The sequence below is a fragment of the Callorhinchus milii genome, unplaced genomic scaffold (genome assembly GCF_018977255.1).
Source record: "Callorhinchus milii isolate IMCB2004 unplaced genomic scaffold, IMCB_Cmil_1.0 Scaffold11, whole genome shotgun sequence".
Lineage (NCBI taxonomy): Eukaryota > Metazoa > Chordata > Chondrichthyes > Chimaeriformes > Callorhinchidae > Callorhinchus > Callorhinchus milii.
In genome coordinates, this window is record NW_024704752.1 from 5,198,480 (window position 1) to 5,218,560 (window position 20,081).

Below are 20,081 nucleotides of genomic sequence, written 5' to 3' on the forward strand. Positions count from 1 at the left end.
TTCACCCACAGATCGGGGCCTATTTTAGCAGCATCTTGGCAGAAAAACTTAAACTCAACACATTTCAGGACACAGGGAAGAAGAAACCTCAGGTGAATGCCAAGGACAATTATTGGCTGGTTACCGCCCGCTCCCAGAGTGCAATTCACAACTGGTTCACCGATCTCGCAGGAAATAAGCCTCTGACTGTTCTCGCAAAAAAGGTACGAGTCTTGCTTGTTGCTCCAACTGTTGGCAATATTAGTGGAGGGTGCCCGTCTTTCTCCAACGTCCTTTTGTAACTATTTAACCTAATTCTGACTTTTGAGTCTAGTGACTTGACATGTCAGTAACAAACTTGTCTGAAGTGCCCGTCAGCTGTGAGTGGGATGAGCAATAATCATAATCCTTGCATTTGGTATAGCGTTATCATGTTGGGAGAATATCTCAAAGTTTTGCAGGATTTAACTGTAAAGTGTAGTGACTGTGTATTTGTTCAAGACCTCCTTTGAACCTAGATTGTGGACCTTGGAGAAAAACTCCTGTTAAGTGCCTTGCGATGTTTCAATGCTATAGCTTCTGTATCAATACAAGCATTATAACATTGAAAGTCGTGTTCCTCACATTGTTAGGTATTGAAGTGAAGAAACCACAGGTGTGCTGAAATAGGACACTGAGTTATCTGCTGAGGTCTGCTGAGGTGACTCTGCACAGAACATGAATAACAGATTGCCATTAGCAAAATTCTAGCCTGTAATGATTTTATAATTCAAGGCAAGTTTCAGAGAGTAGAGCTTCAATCATGACAATCCAATTGTCCTTTCAACAAGTAAATAAATTGTACTTTTGGTCTCAACCTGGCTCAGTCTCTGAAAGTTCTAGGTTCAAGCACAACGTCAGGTCTTTGAGCTTGAAGTCCAGCCATCTTTTGGATGAAATGTTGAACAGGTTCCTTAGCATCAATATGTTTCTATTGGTTTGGGAGTCCATATCCGCAGGACATAAATATAAGATAATGACAGGGGATCACAAAGAGAATTTAGGAGGAACTACTGCACACAGAGGGTGGTGAGATTGTGGAATACGCTGCCTGTGGTTGAACCATTGGTGTAGATGCATTCAAGAGGAACCTAGACTTTCACATAAGGAAGAGGTGAATAGAAGGGTATGGAGGGAATAAGGAATGGGTGGAAACTCAGGTGAAGTAATACCACTGGCACAGACTGGTTGGGCTGAGTGACCTGATTCAGTGCTGTACATTCTTTGCAAATCCCATCTCCCCATTCAGATGGATGTTAAAGATCCCATTACACTATCTGAAAAGAGAAGGTAGTTTCTCTCTCCCAGTGTCCTGGCCAACAATCCCCCAAATAAAATTGGTCACTCACTCCGTGGCTGCTTGGGGAATACTGCTGTGTGCAAATTGAGAATTGAGGAATACTGCTGTGTGCAAATTGGCTGCCGAATTCGTCAACGTAGTACATAGTCAGTAAACTTCGCATTTTATCTTGTGAAGCACTTTGAGACGTTTTGATGTCTGAAAAGGCACTATAACAAATGCATAGATTATCCTATTATTTCTGCTCCCTTTACAAAGCTATGTGAACGTTTTATCACAATAAAACGTCTCATTTCTGAATTTAGATTATCTTTCTTTCACCAGATGTTGATTTTCTCTGTCACACTGGGGTGTGACGATTGAGGGATGAAATTTAACAGCGCTTCAATAGCCATTGTCCAGGGCTTCAGGAAAACAAATGTCAACCACTGATTCTTTATCCATTTTTCCAGCAGCGATTGAATTGACTTAAATCCTAACTCCAAGATGTAATCTTTAAAATGCTCATTTAAGGCCGTTCTTTGCCTTGTGCAACTTTGCAGGCTTGACTGTGTTATTGCCCAGTGTGTAAAGTGTACAATGAGCGTAGGGCAGATACTCGGAAAGAGGGAGATGACGTTGTCATCGCTACAACTCGTGGAATCTCACTCTGACTTCATCTTTTCTAGTTGGTGCTTAATGTTTCTTTATTAAACTGACTGCCATACAATTGCCACTTGTTTCCGTCTGCCCCTCACTCTCTCTGCGGATCACAAACTTTTTAGAAGCAGGTTCGGCTGACGAGAGACTTGGGGCAGAGTGTTCTTTCCTCTCCGCTTCCTCTTCTACATCACTGTTTCAGAACCGTGTGTTCCAGAACCGTGTGTGGGGTGAGGGTGGGGTGGGGGTGAATGTTACAATAAAGCTGAGAAATCCCTGGTTTCACAATTTTACTGAAAGTATCAGGGATTTTGCGAATCGCAAATGGCCATGAGGGAGGGTGTGTGGGGGGATGTGATTGCATGACTAAAAAGCTACAATGCAAATACGCCAAGGTCACAGCCAAATGCTAGAACTATTCAAGACTCTCTGAGGAGTGCCAGAAGAAGAGGAAGAGGGCCTATGATAAAGAGGGTTGATGCAAGTCCCATTCTCACGAAAAAGTTTACGTTCAGGGGTCAAGTTGATCTCATTGATATGCAGTCTATGTCGCATTCAAAAAATTCAAGTGGATTACAGTGTAACAGGACCATCTCACCAAGGTCTGTGTACTGAGGCATCTCACAAGAAAGGGTGCTGCACAAGTAGGCTTTCAGCTCATGGATACCTTCCTCCTGCTTGGAGTGCCTGCCATTCTCCAGAGTGATAATGGTTCCGAATTTACAGCCCAGATCATCTCTGAGCTAAAGCAGCTGTGATCTGTGGTCAAACCTCCTTTATTTCACGCCAAGCTTCACCACCCACCATGTCAAGGTTCTGTTGAACGAGCCAACGGTGACATCAAGGATATTTTAGTAGCCTGGCTATCACACAAGATTGGACAGTCGGCGTTAAATTTGTGCAGTTCCAAAAGAACTCTGCTTGCCATTCAAGAATAAATTTCTCCCCTTTTGCTGCCATGTTTGGCAATGAGGCTCATGTTGGCCAAACATCTTCATGACTGCCAACAGAGGTGATTTCTATACTGGAAAGTGAAGCTGATCTCCTGGCTGTTCTTGCTGGTAGTGCTTCAGAAGTACCAGCTGACAACCAACCCTCTACCAGTGCATGTATTTCTCCAGGCTCCAGTGCCACAGATCCACCGCAGCTTAGTCTTGCAGTCTCCATGTCCTCGACGATAGAGATTTCCAGTGATCCTTCCGTATTGACTCCTAGTTCACAGGCCCTGGAAGATTGCATGGCCCAGCTCAGAAGACGGCCCTGCTGCACATGTGGCACAAGTAGCACAGGCAGAAAGGATGGTGAAGCAGAGTTGACTAGATCTCCAAGCCGCGAAGTGGCGGTCCCCATCCCAGCAGTGGACAGGGGTCGAGAGATCTCAAGACCATCATCAACAGAGATATAGACACTGACCAGCACAAGATAGCAGTGAAGGCCAGCATCCTGAGGGGTCACTATTCCAGGAGCCAATTTGACCTCTGCCCACAATGTTTAACAGAGACCCGCGTCAACCAGGAGAAATCGGTGTCACTCCGTGAAGCTATCATTGCACAGTCTGCTTGTGGTGGACAAGGCTTTACGAAGTGTAACTGCAGGGGACAGAAGAAATGTCAGATCAACTGTTGTAAAATGCTTCAAAGCAAAGCTGAAATGTAACTTCTGGTATCATGGAAGTCTCACTTGTGCTAACAAATGAATGTTTGTTATTAATATGCTTTTCTTCAGTCTTTCAGTCCTTCAGTCGCCCTTCCAGCTCTCTGCCTTCCCTTACCCCTGCCCCACACCTCCCCCATGCTCGGGTCCTGACCCCTTACTGTCCAGCGCCTTGGGACGTCCTCCCGACGTGAAAGGCGCTCCATCAATGTAATTTTGCTGTTGTTGTTCTTTACAGAATCAAGTTTAACTGTTCACATAGGCATGACAAATCCAATGCTTCACTTTCTTCAGTAAATAAATTTTTCAAGTGAAATTCTTCATCGGTGAATGAAATGTCACATGAAGTCTTATGGTGAATAAAATAGTGATTTTCATAATGCGTTAATTATTTGTTGATCATGCTAACAAGTGTCAAGGCAAGGTTATCAATATGATGAAATATAATTTCATGAAATCCCTGACTCCTAATTTCAGTGATTTCATGATTTTAGAGTATTTTAGAGATTTCATGAAGTTCCTGAATGAAATAGTAATTTCATGAAAGCACTGAAAATTTCAGGGCTTTCGCAAAACCCCTGGACTTGCAATTTTGCTGTAACAAATACACACTTTGAATGCATGTCAGTACCCGTGCACATATGTGTGTTAACATGTGTGTGCTACTACCTGTACATTAGTATGTGTGGGTAAGGGGGGGGGGGGTGGTAAGAGAGATGGCTGTGGCCACTTTGCTCAGAATTGAGGCTTTCTGGTATGTAACAGACTGTGATGTTTTGTGCTCTTGTATTCAGGTGCCCATCCTCAGTAAGAAGGAGGAAGTCTTTGCTTACTTGGCTAAGTATTCCGTGCCGTTATTGAGGGCAGCATGGCTGATCAAGATGACGTGTGCTTACTACGCTGCTATTTCTGAAGCCAAGATTAAGAAACGACAGGCCATAGACCCAAACCTTGGTAAGTACATTGCTTTCTTTTACAATGTTATCTTCTATTCAGTAACTGATTATTGAGACTGTATGTCATTGGGCTCGGGGGAGAAATCACCCCTCTCCTTGATGCTGATCCGTTAAGATTGTTTTGAACAACAGTTTATCATCTCGGTGGATAAAATTTCCATATCCGTGATCCATTCTGTCCCTTAAAATGCGTTTTGAAAGAATTTGGAATAAAGGTAGCGACCAAGACTGGCTCAAAATGCTCAGCTGTTATCTTCCATTGGCCAGTCTCCTGGCTTTGGGATGGGACTGCCTTATGTTTCACTTATGGGTTTGGTAAAGCTGTGATTTTGAGGAAGTTGCCTAAGCACAGTGAATCACTTGGTGACTCTCCTGATAGCAAACCTTGATCGGGAGTGAAAGCGAAAGCTCTGCGCCTTCCACCCTGGCACTGAGGTCTGAATATACACTCAGTAAGCATGTTGCATCATAAAAAAGCGAAAATACTGCAGATGCTGGAAATGTAAAATCAAAACAGAAGCTGCTGGGAATACACAGCAGGTCAGGCAGCATCTATGGAGAGAGCAAAAGGCGTTAACATTTCAGGTGGATGACCTTTTGTCAGAACCGATGAAAGACCATCGACCTGAAATGTTAACTCATTTTCCTCTCTCCATAGATACTGCCTGACAATGTTGCATCATAATTGATATGGATACTATCTCTTTTTTGGATCAGTTTGAGATGCTGCCCCATGTAAAAGGCTCTATATAAATGCATGTTGTTGTCTAACATATGGATGATAGCCTTGCTCAGTCGATAGAATTTGCTTCGGAGTCAGAAGGTTGTTAGTTCAAGCCCCATATCAGGCACTTGCACAGCACACGAGAAGTGACGTCAGCGTCAGCTGGTTTTCGTTAGCTGTTTATTTGGAGACAAACTGACTATGAACTTCTCGATGCTTTAATGTGTAGACGATAGGGTGGGGAATCTGGAAAGATAATAATCATTGTGGTTGATATAGCAATTTTCATGTCGGGAGGACATCTCTAAGTGCTTCATGAGATTTTATTGTAGTAATTGTTTATTTGGAGACAAACACAGCAGCCAGTTTTGAGTATAGCAATGTTGAACAAACAGCCAAGATCAATTTGGGGGATTGTTGGCCAAAAAACTGGAAGAAACTCCCTTCTCTTTTCGAATAAAGCAACTTAATGGTGACAGTGGGGTGGGTATTCAGGAATGATGAGATCATACGGGCTGAAGGACCTTCTATATTGAATTATTTTTCAGGTCATCCTTTTGTCATTTATACTATTCATACAGATTCCCCACTTGTAAAAGTCTGTGCCTCTGTTGAATCCATATTTCATAGAATTGCCAATACAATACATTTATACAGACCCTTTCACGTCAAGATGATAACCCAAGAAGCATTCACATGGCTGGGTGGAAGCTGGGGGTTGGTGGAGCAGGGAAAGGTAACCAAAAGAGCAGTCAAAGAGGTACATTTTAAGATGTGCCTTGAAATATTCTATAAATACATGGGATTAAACTAAGATGATGGCAATATATTTATTTCAAGATCACCAATATTTTAAAATCGAAGTGCCTTCCTGATAATGTGACCTACTTTTGTAATCAGCTGAAATTTTTTCAGTTGCGGTTTTGATTTTTGGAGTTTTTAAACATTTTGCCAATTCTGTTATTTTACCCAGAGAGGAAGCTATTTTAAGATTCCCTTTTTTTTTAATGTTCTGACTTGGCTCTCAATTATTGGCTGCGGGTAACCTCACTGAGGGAGTTAGTAATCTCTGTATAATTAAGTGCTCGCTGTGTTGAAATCAAAGCTGGAGGTGGATGTCTGCTTGTTACCCTGGCCGTGGGAACTAGCTGGGGATTTTAATGCTGAGCATGTGGTAAATTGCACAGTCTCATTGCCAGAGAACGGCCCTATGTGGAGGAAATTACACCAGGGTCTAAATTTATTCTATTTTCTTTACGATTCAGTAATACATAAAAATCTAACAGCACCTTCTGTGCTGAAATATATCATGATTTCTGCATCACCTTTGAGACGAGTATTAAATATTTAAGAAAATGGGATAGAACCCATGTTCTCGCCTCAAAGGTTTTCCTCGCTTCCAAACACAGAGTCACTAAACTTCACAGTAAATCCTGTGAGGTGCTTTGAGATGCAAGGATTGTTATTATTATTTCAGAGCATCCAGATATTTGGAAACTTGTTGAATTCAATCTTAGAAGCGAGGTTTCTGCAGTGCTTAAAAAGAAGCTGGCAGAAAACTGGCTTCAAATTCAAAGCTGCGTTTAAGTATTTGCAAAGTTCTGGACAATCCGAATGCCAACAAAATAATAATAATCCTTACATTTGATATACTGCAGCGTTTCTCATGTCAGGGGGTATTTCACAGGATTTACTGGAAAATGCATTGACTGTGTTTTTGAAGGCGAGTAAAATCTAGACCCAAACGGAATTTGTACTCCCATGTTCTTAAATATTCAATACTCACCTTAAAGGTGATGCACATATCATAAATCATAAAATCTTTCCGCACAGGAGGGAGACTATTCATTCCTGTGCCACCAGTCTGTGACAACCATCTGTTTAGTCCCTTTCCCACGCCCCATTCTTTTTTTATTTTCAAATATCTAATTCCTTTTTAAATCTAATTCTCTTCTGCTTTAACCACTGCTTATAGTCAGGTATTCCATATCAGTGTTAAAAAAATAATATTACTAACCTCTTCCTTTCAATGCTTTTTCTTGTGACGATCTTAAATTGCCTTCATATATCAACTCACTGACCAGTGGACATTAGTTTCTCCCCTATTTCACCCAAGCAAATCACTTTGTTGGGTTATAACACATCTTATCAGGTCTCTTCCCAACCTTCTGTCCTAAGTGAAAACAGTCCAATTTATCAGTCTGTCCTCCTAGGCCAAGCTTTTCATCCTTCTCACCCTGGTGAACCTTACTCTTTATAATAATAATAGCAATAATCTGTGCATTTGATTTATAGCACCTTATCATGTCTTCGAGGCTTTTCAAAGTGCTTCACAGAATATATTGTAAAATGAATTGACCGTACATTTTGTGGGCGAAATGTGACAGCCAATTGTGCACAGCAGTGTCCCACAAACAGTTGCGGATTGAGCGAGCAAATTATTATTATTTATTTTATTTATAGCCTTGGCAGCCTGTCTGACATGGGCAGAGCAGGACAATTGGATTCTAACTGGCCAACTTTTTAATAGATTAAAAAGATCAGCCTGTCAGAGCTGCAAACCTGAAACAAACTCTGAAAACGTTGGAAATCCCCAAGAGGTTCAGTTGACATCTGAAAGAGATAACTTATGTGAATTCTGATGAAGGGTAACACCCTGCCTGTTTATCTTTCTCTCTGAGATGCTGATTGACCTGCACTAGATTTTCAACTTTTTCTGTGTTTTTTATAATTTTTTTTAAAAAGAAATTGTGTTTTTAATTGTAGTTTCACTTCCTTTTCTGAAGCAGTGTTGTGATCAGGATGAAAAGTCCATCCGGGTTCCGATTTCACCTTTCTCTCGGGAATGGCACTGTGTCTCGGGGAGAGATGGGCTGCACAGGATTTACTGTGAGGTGCAATGAATGTAGTTCACCCCAGACTCCTCATCAATTGTGTCTTTCCTGATTCAAAACCCCCCTCAAAGAAGTAGTTCTTTTAATGCTTTTGCTATTTTTAATTTTCCCTTGTTTTCATCTCCTTCCAAATGCTGCTCCCACTGCATCTGGTTAAATATCAGGCAAGAGATAGTAACATAGGAGCAGTTCTTTCAGTCTATAATGAATAGGTCTAATTCTGCCCCTCCCAACATACCCCAGTAATGTGAAAGGTGCTATATAAATGCAATTTGTTGTTGTTATAACGGGATCTTATTCTGTGGTCCCAGTGTACCCTATGATAATTCTGTGGCCACTAGCGATAAAACATAACAAGATTTGGTCAATGTTATTAACCTACTTTGTAAACGTTACTCCTTTTCTGAGCAGTGCATGGTTTACGATGAGCGCTAACACAGTGTACAATGACCAAGCATCTCTGTGACCTGTTTACAATGACTCTCATGTGCCTGATGTTGGTCTGATTTACCCACAGAGTGGACTCAGATTCTGACCAGATACCTGCGAGAACAGCTGGCCAAAGTGGCGGAGTGTTACCATGGGACCTCCGGCCAGGGAGCTGCGTCTGCAACAGTGCCTCCAGAGGTGGAACAAGCAATAAAACAGTGGGAGTACAACGAAAAGCTGGCGTTTTACATGTTTCAGGTACTGGTCAAAAATATGTCCAATAATTACACTCGCCATCCAAGTCTTCCTTCCTAATCATTATGTTGTGCACTGGATTAACCTAATACTAATGATAACAATCCTTGCATTGGATTTCCCATTGGGAGGACGTCTCAAAAGTGCTTCACAGGATTTACTGTAAAGTGTAGTGACTGTGTGTTTGTGGGTGAACGTGACAGCAATGTCCCACAAACGGATGTGAAAATGAGTGACTGATTTTATCCGGAGGATTGCTGGCCAGGACATCACGAGAAACTCTCTTCTCTTTTCGAAAAGTGGCACGGGTTTTTTAATGTCTAGCTGATGTCCAGGTAGATGGGACCTCGGTCTCATCCAAAGCCTGGCTCCTACTGACAATGCAACAACCCCCAGCCCTGCAATGGTGTGTCAGTCTAGCCTGTGAATTCAAAATCCCAAGGTGGGGCTTGAACCCACACCCTTCTGACTCCAGAGACGAGAGTGCTACCAATTGAGCCAAACTGACAGTGTAGAGTTATTTACCAACTACATTAGTATTTCCTGGTCCTGGGTATCGGAGGGCAGCCAGTCCATATGGAGCCACACCTCAGCTAGAAAACAAAAACAGAAGTTACTGGAAACACTCAGCAGGTCAGGCAGCATCTATGGAGAAAGGAAAGTGAGTCAATGTTTCGTGTCCAAGACCCTCAGCTAGAATCTGTGTGTGTGGAGAGGAGGCGGGGCTGGAGCGCAGGTATACTGGAAACCCATTTCAGGATCTTGGTGTTTCTGGGTAGAAACATTCCTCGACCATATACGTGGCATGTTATTTCAATGACTTATATTCCCTCATTGTTATTTTAATATTCTCTGCATTTGGAACAGAGCCTATCATGTTGAAAAGTCTCAACACCAACAACAAAATGACATTTTTATAGTGCCTTTCACGTCGGGAGGATGTCTTCAAAGTATTTTACAGGAAATTTCTGTAAAGTGAAGTAAGTGACTGTATTTGTAGTCAAATCCGGTATTCAATTTGTACACAGCAGTGTCTCCGATAAAGCCACAAAGTGAATGACCAATTTAACTGGGGGATTGTTGGCCAAGACACTGGGAGAAAATTTATTCTCTTTACAAAGAGTGCCATGGGGTTGTTCTGCTTCAACCGTCGTTCCAGGTCAGACATTTCATGTTCATCTTCTGGGTAAAACGATCTCTTATTCTGTCCCTTATGAATCTGAGAGCTATGTACAGCCCAGGCTCTCTGAGTGGTGTCTGAAGGCTTGTGAGGCAGTGCTTTAGTTTGGTTGTGTGGGGACAAGAGGGAGGGAGTCCAGGTGCTGTAAAGGAAGGGCGATATGGGCTGACCTGATATTGGGGCCAATCTGGCATTGACTTCATCAGCTGTATGGATGGTTGGGCCTAATCAGCACAGCAAGTAAACGTTGCAGTTTGATTTAACGGGTGAAATATAGCTCAGTAAACCACAAAGAATTACCATAGGCAAGATTCCGGAGCTTTAAACTGTTTACAATTATCTCGTGACACTGCCGACTGGTGTGATCTTTCAGGGTGAAATGACTGTAGCTTCTCAGTGAGTGGAAACTTGCACCTGGACAGCAAGTTCCTCTTTTCATGATGAAACCGTTACAAAGAGTTGTCATTAATCTCCTTTCTGCGTGTGTATTTATTTCAGTTTGTTTATTTTGGGCAAAGTAGATTTGTTTAAACTGTATAAGCTGTTGACCTCATTGTGGCTGGAGGTGGGTTGGGAGGGCAGGGTGGGGGGAGAGACAGAGAGATATATAGAGAGAGGAGTAGCTAACAGGTTACTGACTGACAGCATGGACAAACTGAATTAACATAATTGTATTGGTCTCTCTCTGCGACTGTCACTTTAGTGCACATATTCTGCTACCCCACTACTATAGGCACACGTGTTCGTATCTGAATTTCTTCCAATTATCCTGAGCAAACTGTAATAAGCATCAAGACAAGTGAGGCTCTAACCCCCTTTCCCCACCACCAACACATATTTATTAGTTTTCAGAGCTGTGGTGATGCTGCTTGCCACTTGGTGCTCTGGCCTTTGGAGCATTGGACAGTGAATTGGAAGTTCTGTCTGACCCTGATTTAATAATAATCATCAACTTTGCAATGACGTGATAAGGCGCTATATCAAATGCAATGTCTCAAAATATACGCAGAATATACTGTGAAGTATATTGAACTGTGAACTTATCAAATGCAAGGATAAAAAAAAAGTGGATTGACTGTATTTTGTGGGTGAAACATGCAGCCAATTGCACACGGCAGTGTCTCACAAACAGTCGCAGATTAAGTAACCAATTTTTTGAGCGATTAATATAAGAACTGCACTGGAACATGGTGTTCTTGTGTATCTGTGCTGGGGTTTGAGGGTGGGTGACCTCTAGAAAGTCATCCAGGTGGCCTCATTGAAGTGCAAGCCTAAACAGAGAGGCATTGCAGCCCTCAGCGAACAGGAGCTTCACTGCCTCATCTGCTCATTAATCAATTGTGTAGTATGTTTACCTAGCCGTAAGGAGGAACCCAGTTGTTAAGTCGATTGGCAGATTGCTTTCCTGGTAAAACTATCTCCAAAAAGAAACATTTGGTCATTCAATCACGACTGTTTATTGGACACATTTGTGTGCAATTGGCTGACATGTTACGCCCACAAAATACACAGTGAATCAACTGTACAATATATTCTGTGAAGCGCTTTGAGATGATTCAAAGATGTGATAAGGCACAATATCAAATGCAAGGATTATTATTATTGACGAGAATGGAAGCACGGAATTTTTATCCATGACATTGTACTCCAGAAAAGTTATTTGAGTTGTGTAAAAGTCCAGTCAGTGATGGATCAAATGTGATCGAAACTGTCTGGATTTTTATTTTTATTACAAAAATTACAACCTCAGAGATAACAGGATATCCAATTCTACCTTTTGGCTTTCTATGGACAAAACTACGGGACACTGCTTTGCGCAATTGGCTGCCGCGTTTTGCCCACAAATATACAGTCAAATTCACTTTACAGTCTATTCTGTGAAGTGCTTTGAGACGTTGAGACGACGTGAAAAAGGGCTATATCAAATGCAAGGATTATTATATATTATATAAAATATAAAATGTGTGATCTCTCCAGTAAGTTGCTTTGTACACTGCAGCGGTAACCCGTGTTGTGTTTTGCTTGTATTGGACTTCAGGATGGGTTGTTGGAAAGACATGAATACTTGACCTGGATTCTGGACGTCTTGGAAAAGGTCCGACCAGCAGATGATGAACTACTTAAACTCTTATTGCCACTAATGCTACAGGTAAGCAGAAAGTTTCAATTTCATCGGCTTTTGGTTTTGTCAAGTGGAAATTTCCCTCTTTGCTCCAACCCCAGCATTCCTGCTGCCGAACTGTAGACAAACTCTTAACTAAAATGCTGATAGTGTGTGATTGTTCCAGTCTATTTTCAGTGTGGGTAGGGAGAACGCTGGTATTGAAAGACCCGAATTTTGGGAGTAACCTGTAAGGATTGGAATTGTGATGGTGCTGTGTTTTGCAGAGGGAGTGAAAGTGTGGATGATTATTACGTGCTGGGAGTTGAGTGCTGCTGAATCCTGGATGGGCTGTGCTTTATGGCATGGAGTGGTAGCTCTGAGAGACTGGGTTCAGAGAGCTTTTTAATATATTTCTGCAACCTGCATCGCAATGAGAGTGCTTTCAGGTTGGGTACCTGCAACCACAGACCACCAGAAAATTCGTCAAATTCTGAGCTTAAAAAATCATATTCTACGTTTTTATTTAACCGCTTCATCCTTGTCAAAACAACATATTTATTTATTATAATCCTCTCTTTTGGTTTTTTAAAAAAAAGGAGAAAAAGAAATGCTTTAAAGGTTCCTTATTTATCCCTTGCTTTCCATATTTTATATTAATCCTCCTTCCTAAATGTCACGATTCCCTGTTGATGTTGGAGACCTTCCCTTCCAGATGCGAGTTACATTCGTTTTTTTCCCACATAAAAAGCTTTGATGAACCGTAGGGAGAGAACCAGCCCATATTGGTTGCCTCTTGGAGGAATTGGAACCATGGTATCAAAACGGGAGGGTGCGAGCTCATAGGGCTTTTCAGCATATCCCTGGGACCTGTATCCCATCCCGTCTGGTTTTAGGATGGACTTCCCACAACCACGGACAGCGAGAAAATTCATCGAATTTGCAGTCACAGACTCTGGTTAATCAGGGCCTTGAGCTCAGTTCCTGGGTTAAGGCCTCATTAACCCAACCTCACAATCCCTGTTTGTGATCATTGCCGGTGACTACCCTCTCTTTTATTTTTCAGTACTCGGAGGAGTTTGTGCAGTCAGCCTACTTGTCTCGTCGCCTTGCTTACTTCTGTGCCAGACGGCTTTCTGTGCTTCTGAGTGAAAGCTCCTCGAACCTTGTTCCTGCACATTCACCTCATATGATTGTTGGACCAAATAACCCTCCTCTGGCTGCTCCCAGCCCCGCTGCTCCGGCTGCAGTCGTTAGCCCAACGCAGTCAGCTGCCTCCGACCTCCAGTCGTGTTCACAGCATCGTCCTTTGGTTTATGGCCTCAGTTGCATGTTGCAGGTGGGTGCTCACTGTTCTGTGTCAGATGTGACCCTCCAGGCACTGGCTCCCAAAGCTTCGCGGATCTCTAAATAATGCTCCCCACTTCCCCCACCCCCATTCCCCCTCCTGCTGACGCATCCCTTGCGAGTAAATTAAGTAAAACCACAGGGATCCGAGTAGATGGAAATGCATTTATACTGCTTGCTTGATGATGAAGTTTTGGCAGCTCAGAGACAGAGTAAATCTCGCCACAGATACACAATCGTTATCAGGAGAAACCTCTTGCACGTTCACAGTAAGTTTANTTTTTAGTGTGGGAAATATTAAGGAGCTGTCCTCTTCAAGGAGAATTAATCCCAGCCTCTCCAGTCTCTCCACATAGTTGTAGTCCTTCATCTCTGGTATAATTCTTGTAAATCGTCTCTGTACCCTCACCAAGCCCTGACATAGTCACTCCATTTCTGTGAAGCGCTTTGGCACTTCATTATTATTGTAATTGTGCAATGAAAACTGGAGGTGGAGGGAGCAAGGTCTAAATAAAATCTTACTGGAGCGCAGAGCGATGTACCTCAGTGTGAGCGGATCTCGTAGAGGAGCCAACACTATGTGTGGACATGGCCAGCCGTTGAAACTTTATTATTTACCTGGAATTAAAAAGATAAAAGAATCAATCGAGAGAGACACAGACTTGGGTCGTAGTGGTATTGAGGGATGTGACGAAAGGTTGGGATATTGTGACAAGTTCTAATAAATTGGTGGAACAAACCTGATGGGCTGGAAGACTTCCTCGTATGACTGTTTTCCTATGTTCCCAAGTGCCACGTATCATTAAGAGGTTACTGCCAGCAGGTGATTTGTGATAGAAGGAGGGATTAGAGACACAGACTTGACTTGCTGTTTCTCCGGTCCGGGGTAGGGGAGAGGACACTCCAGAGAGAATAAACACTGAGGTGAGTTGAGTTGCTGTTTCTCTGGAAAGGAGAGAATAAGAGTAAACACTGAAGGGAGATGAAGGCAAATTACATTTTTAATGTTTGTAGGACACTTATTGTAAGATCTGTCCAAAACTCTTCCCTGCTTTCACTCTGTTTTCACAGATTTGGTTATAGACTGAACAGTAACCATAAGTGTTGCATCTGGATGGTCCACAGAAAAACGGTCTAAAAATTGAGTTTACTTTGTTGTGTCATTCTCGGCTGTCCAATTTCACATTCTGATCATGTGGGAGTGAGAGTATGTGAGTGTCACTCCCATGTGGTTATAGAACGGGAGGGGTGAGCAGCGATTGAGTTCTCAGTGTAGTGTATGTCTTGAATAAATAATAACGCAAGTACCTGTTTTTTAGATGGCTGTTTTGCGTAAAAAAAAGTTTCCTCTAACTCTTGAAAAGAGAAGTTTCAGAGGGGGTGTATATGATAAAGGTGTATAAGATGCTCAGTGGATAGAGAAAGTAAACCCAGGCAAGAGGTGACAGGTTCCGGGGGTGAAGAGCAAGTTTAAGATGGGCATCAGGAAGCATTTCTTTCCACAGTGAGTAATCAACAGCTGGACTGGATTACCAGGAAGGGTGGTTGAGGCCAGTTGCTGGCATAGGATCCATCACAACGAGGCATAGCCTTAAAATTGGCACTTGGACAATTAAAACTGAGATCAGAAACAAAACTGATAATAATAATCCATATATTTGATCTAGCGCCTTATCATGTTGTCGAAACGTCTCAAAGCACTTCACAGGATTTACTGTTAAGTGAAATGAGTGTATATTTTATGGGCGAACGTGGCAGCCAATTTGCAAGAATGTCCCAGAGACAGCCATGAATTAAGTGACCAATTTTATTTGGCGGATTGTTGGTCAGGACACAGGAAGAACATCCCTTCTCTTTTCGAATAGTGCCCTGGGATCTTTAACATCCATTTAATAGGTGACCTTGGTTTAATGTCTCCAAAGGATGGAACCTTGAACATTGCATCACTACATTTAAGTGTCAGCTCAAAGTCCCAAAGTGAGGCTTAAAGCCAGAGCTTTCTAACTCGAGTCGAGATTGCTATCAACTGAGCCAGGCTGGCGCTTGACTGCTCATTGTATGGCCATCTCCCTTTACGCAGTTCATGTTCTTACTAACTTGTGCACAGCCCTGCTTTAATGTCATTTTATTACGTAAAGTTCAGTTTCAAAATTAAAATACAAATCTTTGGCAATCCCGGAGTAGAATTTGGATTTTCTATATGGGAAAGATTATCTCTGTGCGTTTACTGCTGCTGAATCAGGTTATGAGTCCCTTGGTTTCTGTTGGGTTTCGCTCTGGATGAAGTAATGTAATTCTTGTAGGATTTGTGCTCATTATATCTGGTTATGTCCTGCCCAGGGCAAGGCTCTTGTGAGATTTATGGGGCAAATAGTCTTGCGGATTATCTCGGTACATATTCTTTTCTGAAGTGACGAAAGTTCAAACTAATCCTCTTACACTGGGCAGTCAGGCCATGGTTGCGCTTATTAATTCCAGCAGGACTGGGCTAGATGTCAGTCTACTCTTCTGCAGCATGCAGCTGTCTAGTAAAGTTATTAATAATTTAGGATTGCTGAATGGAACTGTCTGTGAGGAAAGCATGAACCAGTCTAGATTAGCTCTTTTTTTTTTCCTGCTTTGCTGTGTTCTCTGACCTGCTAGGACTATAACCACCTCGACTCGTCCCACTGGGACGTCTCTCTGACGGTCCTGAGGACAGGTGTGCTTCCCTGCCCAAGGCTTCTCCAGCCCACTGGGAAGAGCTGAGCAGTCTCCCCACTGCGACACCACTCTTTGATCAGTTTGAACACATGGGTCGATTCAACGCTGAAGATTTGCACTGCAGACAAATGGCAAAAGTGCTGCAATTGATTTTTTTTGTGACCAGAGATGAGGCTTTACAATTTAAACCCAGAACTGCTGCAGCAAATGTCATTGGATTGTATTCCACTTGCTCTAGAGTGCCCTTTAAAATGATGTTTAGTTTGAAACCAGCGCATCTGTATTAACGGAGCGATCTCTGTTATATATAACACAGTGCTTTCAGATCCACAAAATTAGACATAACCTTTAAAGGGCCTGTGAAAAACAATGTCTGTCTGTCCCACTTCCGGCTCATTGGATTGCAGCTCATGTCACTTCCTGCGCAGATTGGTTGGCTTCCTGCACATGCTAGCCAGTGCACAACGTAAATTGATATAACCACCGGTCCATGTTAAAAGAAAACTTGCGCTTTGGCCAAGGTACTTAAGAATGGGGTCTCCCTGTATCCTCTTGTTGCTTGAAGGATTTCCTAGGAGCTTGATTTTATCTTGGAGTTTCTTTTGGGATTAATTGGATTAGCATATTCGGCAGAAGGGTATTAGAGGACGTTGGAAAAAGCATCCAATCGGATTGTGGAATGATGGTTTCATTGGAAGAAAAGAAATCAGGATTTGGAACTCATAAAATGTGAGCTGACACTCTCATGCAGCGCTGGGGGTATGCTGCATTGTTGGAGATGCCGTCATTCGGATGCGACATTAAGCCGACGTCCCATGCGCTTGCTCAGGTTAAAGGTTGAAGATCCCATGGCATACATCGAAAAAGAAGCGATTTCTCCTGGTGTTCTGGCCAACAAGACGCCAAATAAAATTGGTCACTCACTTCATGGCTGTTAGTAGGACATTGCTGTGTGTAAATTGGCGGTCACGTTAATTTGCAAAAATGCGCAGTCCATGCATTTCATACGTAAACATATATGGCCGATAGAAATGTATTTGAATTAAAACAGGCACGGCTAACATTTCTGAATCTCTACACCTCAGTAATTTTGCAGCAAACGAATGTCAGCAGCACTGGCCAGTGTAGGTGAGGCGAGCCTTCAAGTATAAGTTCACATCAGCACACATTTTCTATTGAGCTCGATGTGCCCTGAGTTTATATAAACTTTGTCAACTCCATTAAACTTGCACAGAACATATATGGTACAGCAATTGTTTCAGACCATAATCTGCTGCTGGTATGTCTCCGTACATTATAAACAGCACACTGCTTTTATTGTTCCTGATACCTAGCGGGAAGTTTGACAGTGTTCACAATGGTAATCTGCATGGTTTTAGCTAGTTAAACTCCCAGCAGTCATTCCCCCAATGCACGCTTTAGCGTCCATGATTTGGCTCTAGCCAAATCTTGGGATTAGCTGAGCAGGGTGTGTTCCTCTGGGGAGAGAGTGTGCACAAATCTCTGTACATACGTGGAATTCTCGGTTCTACATCCGCGGAACATGCTTTATCAGATTCCTTCGTGCTCTTCAAGTCGCCTGGTCCCATTCCGAGATTTGGATGTCACTCGAGCCAACATTTTGAGAGTGCGTGGTCTTTGGGGCACATTGAAAACTGAAAACCATTCAACACTGCAATACATTTATACTGCACCTTTCATGTTAGAAGGACATCTCAAAGCGTTTGCTGGCTGGGCACCTGAGCTCGGGTTGGGAGCAGAAGGAGGCTGGGGAGGGGAGAGATGAACAAAATCTTGGACAAGCACTTGAATAACCACAAGGAATAACCTCCATATGTGTCTCGGTTTTAACTGTACTAATCAAAATATATTTCACCTCGAAACACAGACATTACACTTTGCATTAGTAAATCCTGTGAATCATTTGAGATGTCCTCACGAGGTGAAAGGCGCTGTATCAAATGCAAGGATTCTTGTTATTAAATCTTGATTTTTAGAACATTCTCATTAAGGCTATGACGATTTTGAAAGCACCCTTGAAAATGTCATCTATTAAAGTGTCCTTAACCTGGCAGCCACCGTAATCATTTCCTGCCCAGTACCAAGCAGCCCACCTTATATAATAATAATAACGTGAATATGTATATATAGCCTTTCATGTGAAGGAGAGATAAACACATCAAAGAGACCATTCCACCTTCAGAAACCTAAACTGTCCCCTTACCACTCCACAATCTATTGCAGTAAATCTCAGCTCTTCACAACGTGATGCCATTCTTACTCCAAAATGAAATAAAGTGTTTCTGGAGACGCAGTGCGGATTGTCAGCTGCTCCAATGTCGCTGATAATTCCTCTTTCTGTGCACAGACCAAGCTGGTATTTCAAGCGGGATGTTAATGGTGCGAGCACTCGAAAGAGTCAGCAATCAATCAATGTTTGGCACACATTTTCATCTGCATAATGCTAATTAGTGTTTGTTATGACTGGGGCAGATGTTAGGCACAGTTTCTGTGTTAACTGCCTTAGCTTTTACCTTTCGTAGATAATAACAACTTGTACTTATACATCACCTTTCATGTCAGGAAAGTCTCAAAATGCTTCAGCGAGCTGGGGTCTGAGACTGGGGTGGGGAAGTGGGTTGGGGTGGGGGAAAGTGGGTTGGGATGTTGCCAAAAGTGCAGTCAAGGTTTTTTTACATGGGTTCTCAAAGCGAAGAGGAAATGAATGATGGATGTAGCAAGAGAATTCCAGAGAGCATGTCCACCGAGAAGGGGCCAGGGATGTGTGTGTCTAATGTATTAATTATTGTATGAATTACCTGTTCTCAATGCGGTGTTCTGAAGCTGGGTTGCATTTGTCATCCGGCTTGTGGCTCACGGTTTTACTGAAGAATTCCACCCCATTCCCAATTGACTGGGGGCCAGTTAGACCTGTGCCCTGGAGGACAAGTGCATGACCCAGCTTCAGGTTGTCTGGGGAGAGAAAACGGGTGTGAGGGCACCTCCAGTAGGAGCAGAGGTGAGCAGATGTACTGATTCTGGAGTCCCCGATATGGGGCTTGAACCCCCAGTCTCTGAGCCCGAGGTGAGAGCATTGCCCACTGAGCCAAGTCGATACCTTGTACAGTGTGTGCCACTTAGAAGTTGGTAATGGCTGAAGTTCGGAATCATCTTAATTGGGTGAGGAAGGAGACCAGCGGACCTTCCTCCCCACCACTCCCTCGGCCAGTATGCTGCGTATGAGTTAAGAGTCGCTTGTAACTCATTGCAGTGTCTCTAGATACAGTATATCCATGGGTTAGCCATTATCTGTCCGATGTGCATGCGCACAGGAAGCTAAGTAAACATTTGTCACTTCTTCCCACAGACAGTAACTTTATGTTGCCCCAGTGCCTTGGTGTGGAATTACTCCACGAACGAAAGCAAAACCAGTAATCCTGGCTCACCTCTTGACCTGCTTCAGGTGGCTCCATCCTGTTTACCCATGCCAGGGGGAAACTCCACCTTCAATCAGCAGGTAAGCTCTGGGGCTTGGCATTGCGGTATTCCCTTATTCTGTGCCGCTCGTGTATACTGAATAGCAATGCTCTCCCACAGAAAAGGCTAGATACAAGGGGGTAGAATCGTAAATGGAATAGAGCAAATAAACCCAGCACCATGCTGCCAAGGTGGCAAGGAGATGGGTTTAGAGTTTCAACGGATAATGTTTTTTTTCAGCCAGGGTTGGTAGACGTCTAAGGTGAGAGGGTTGAGTTTTAACATAGTTTTATGATCTCATCTCTAGCCAGCGTAGCTCTAGTTTGAAGATCGTTCTCCCTCTCCTCCCTTCCTTGATTTGCATCCGGAGTGAAGTCATCTAGTATTTGGCGTGGTGGCCATGGG

The 20,081-nt window shown here is 42.9% G+C and overlaps 1 protein-coding gene across 5 annotated transcripts in view; it reads left to right on the forward strand.

The window, feature by feature from the left end:
- The window catches only part of LOC103184467 (mediator complex subunit 12L), a 160,316-nt gene that overhangs the window by 21,132 nt on the left and 119,103 nt on the right, over window positions 1-20,081 (forward strand). For all 5 annotated transcript variants that reach the window (XM_042339106.1, XM_042339109.1, XM_042339108.1 and 2 more), the window contains exons 4-9: window positions 12-203; window positions 4,405-4,564; window positions 8,702-8,871; window positions 12,087-12,197; window positions 13,216-13,488; window positions 19,567-19,716. In XM_042339106.1, the coding sequence (XP_042195040.1) occupies window positions 12-203; window positions 4,405-4,564; window positions 8,702-8,871; window positions 12,087-12,197; window positions 13,216-13,488; window positions 19,567-19,716 (1,056 nt within the window). The remainder of the gene's footprint in view (window positions 1-11; window positions 204-4,404; window positions 4,565-8,701; window positions 8,872-12,086; window positions 12,198-13,215; window positions 13,489-19,566; window positions 19,717-20,081) is intronic.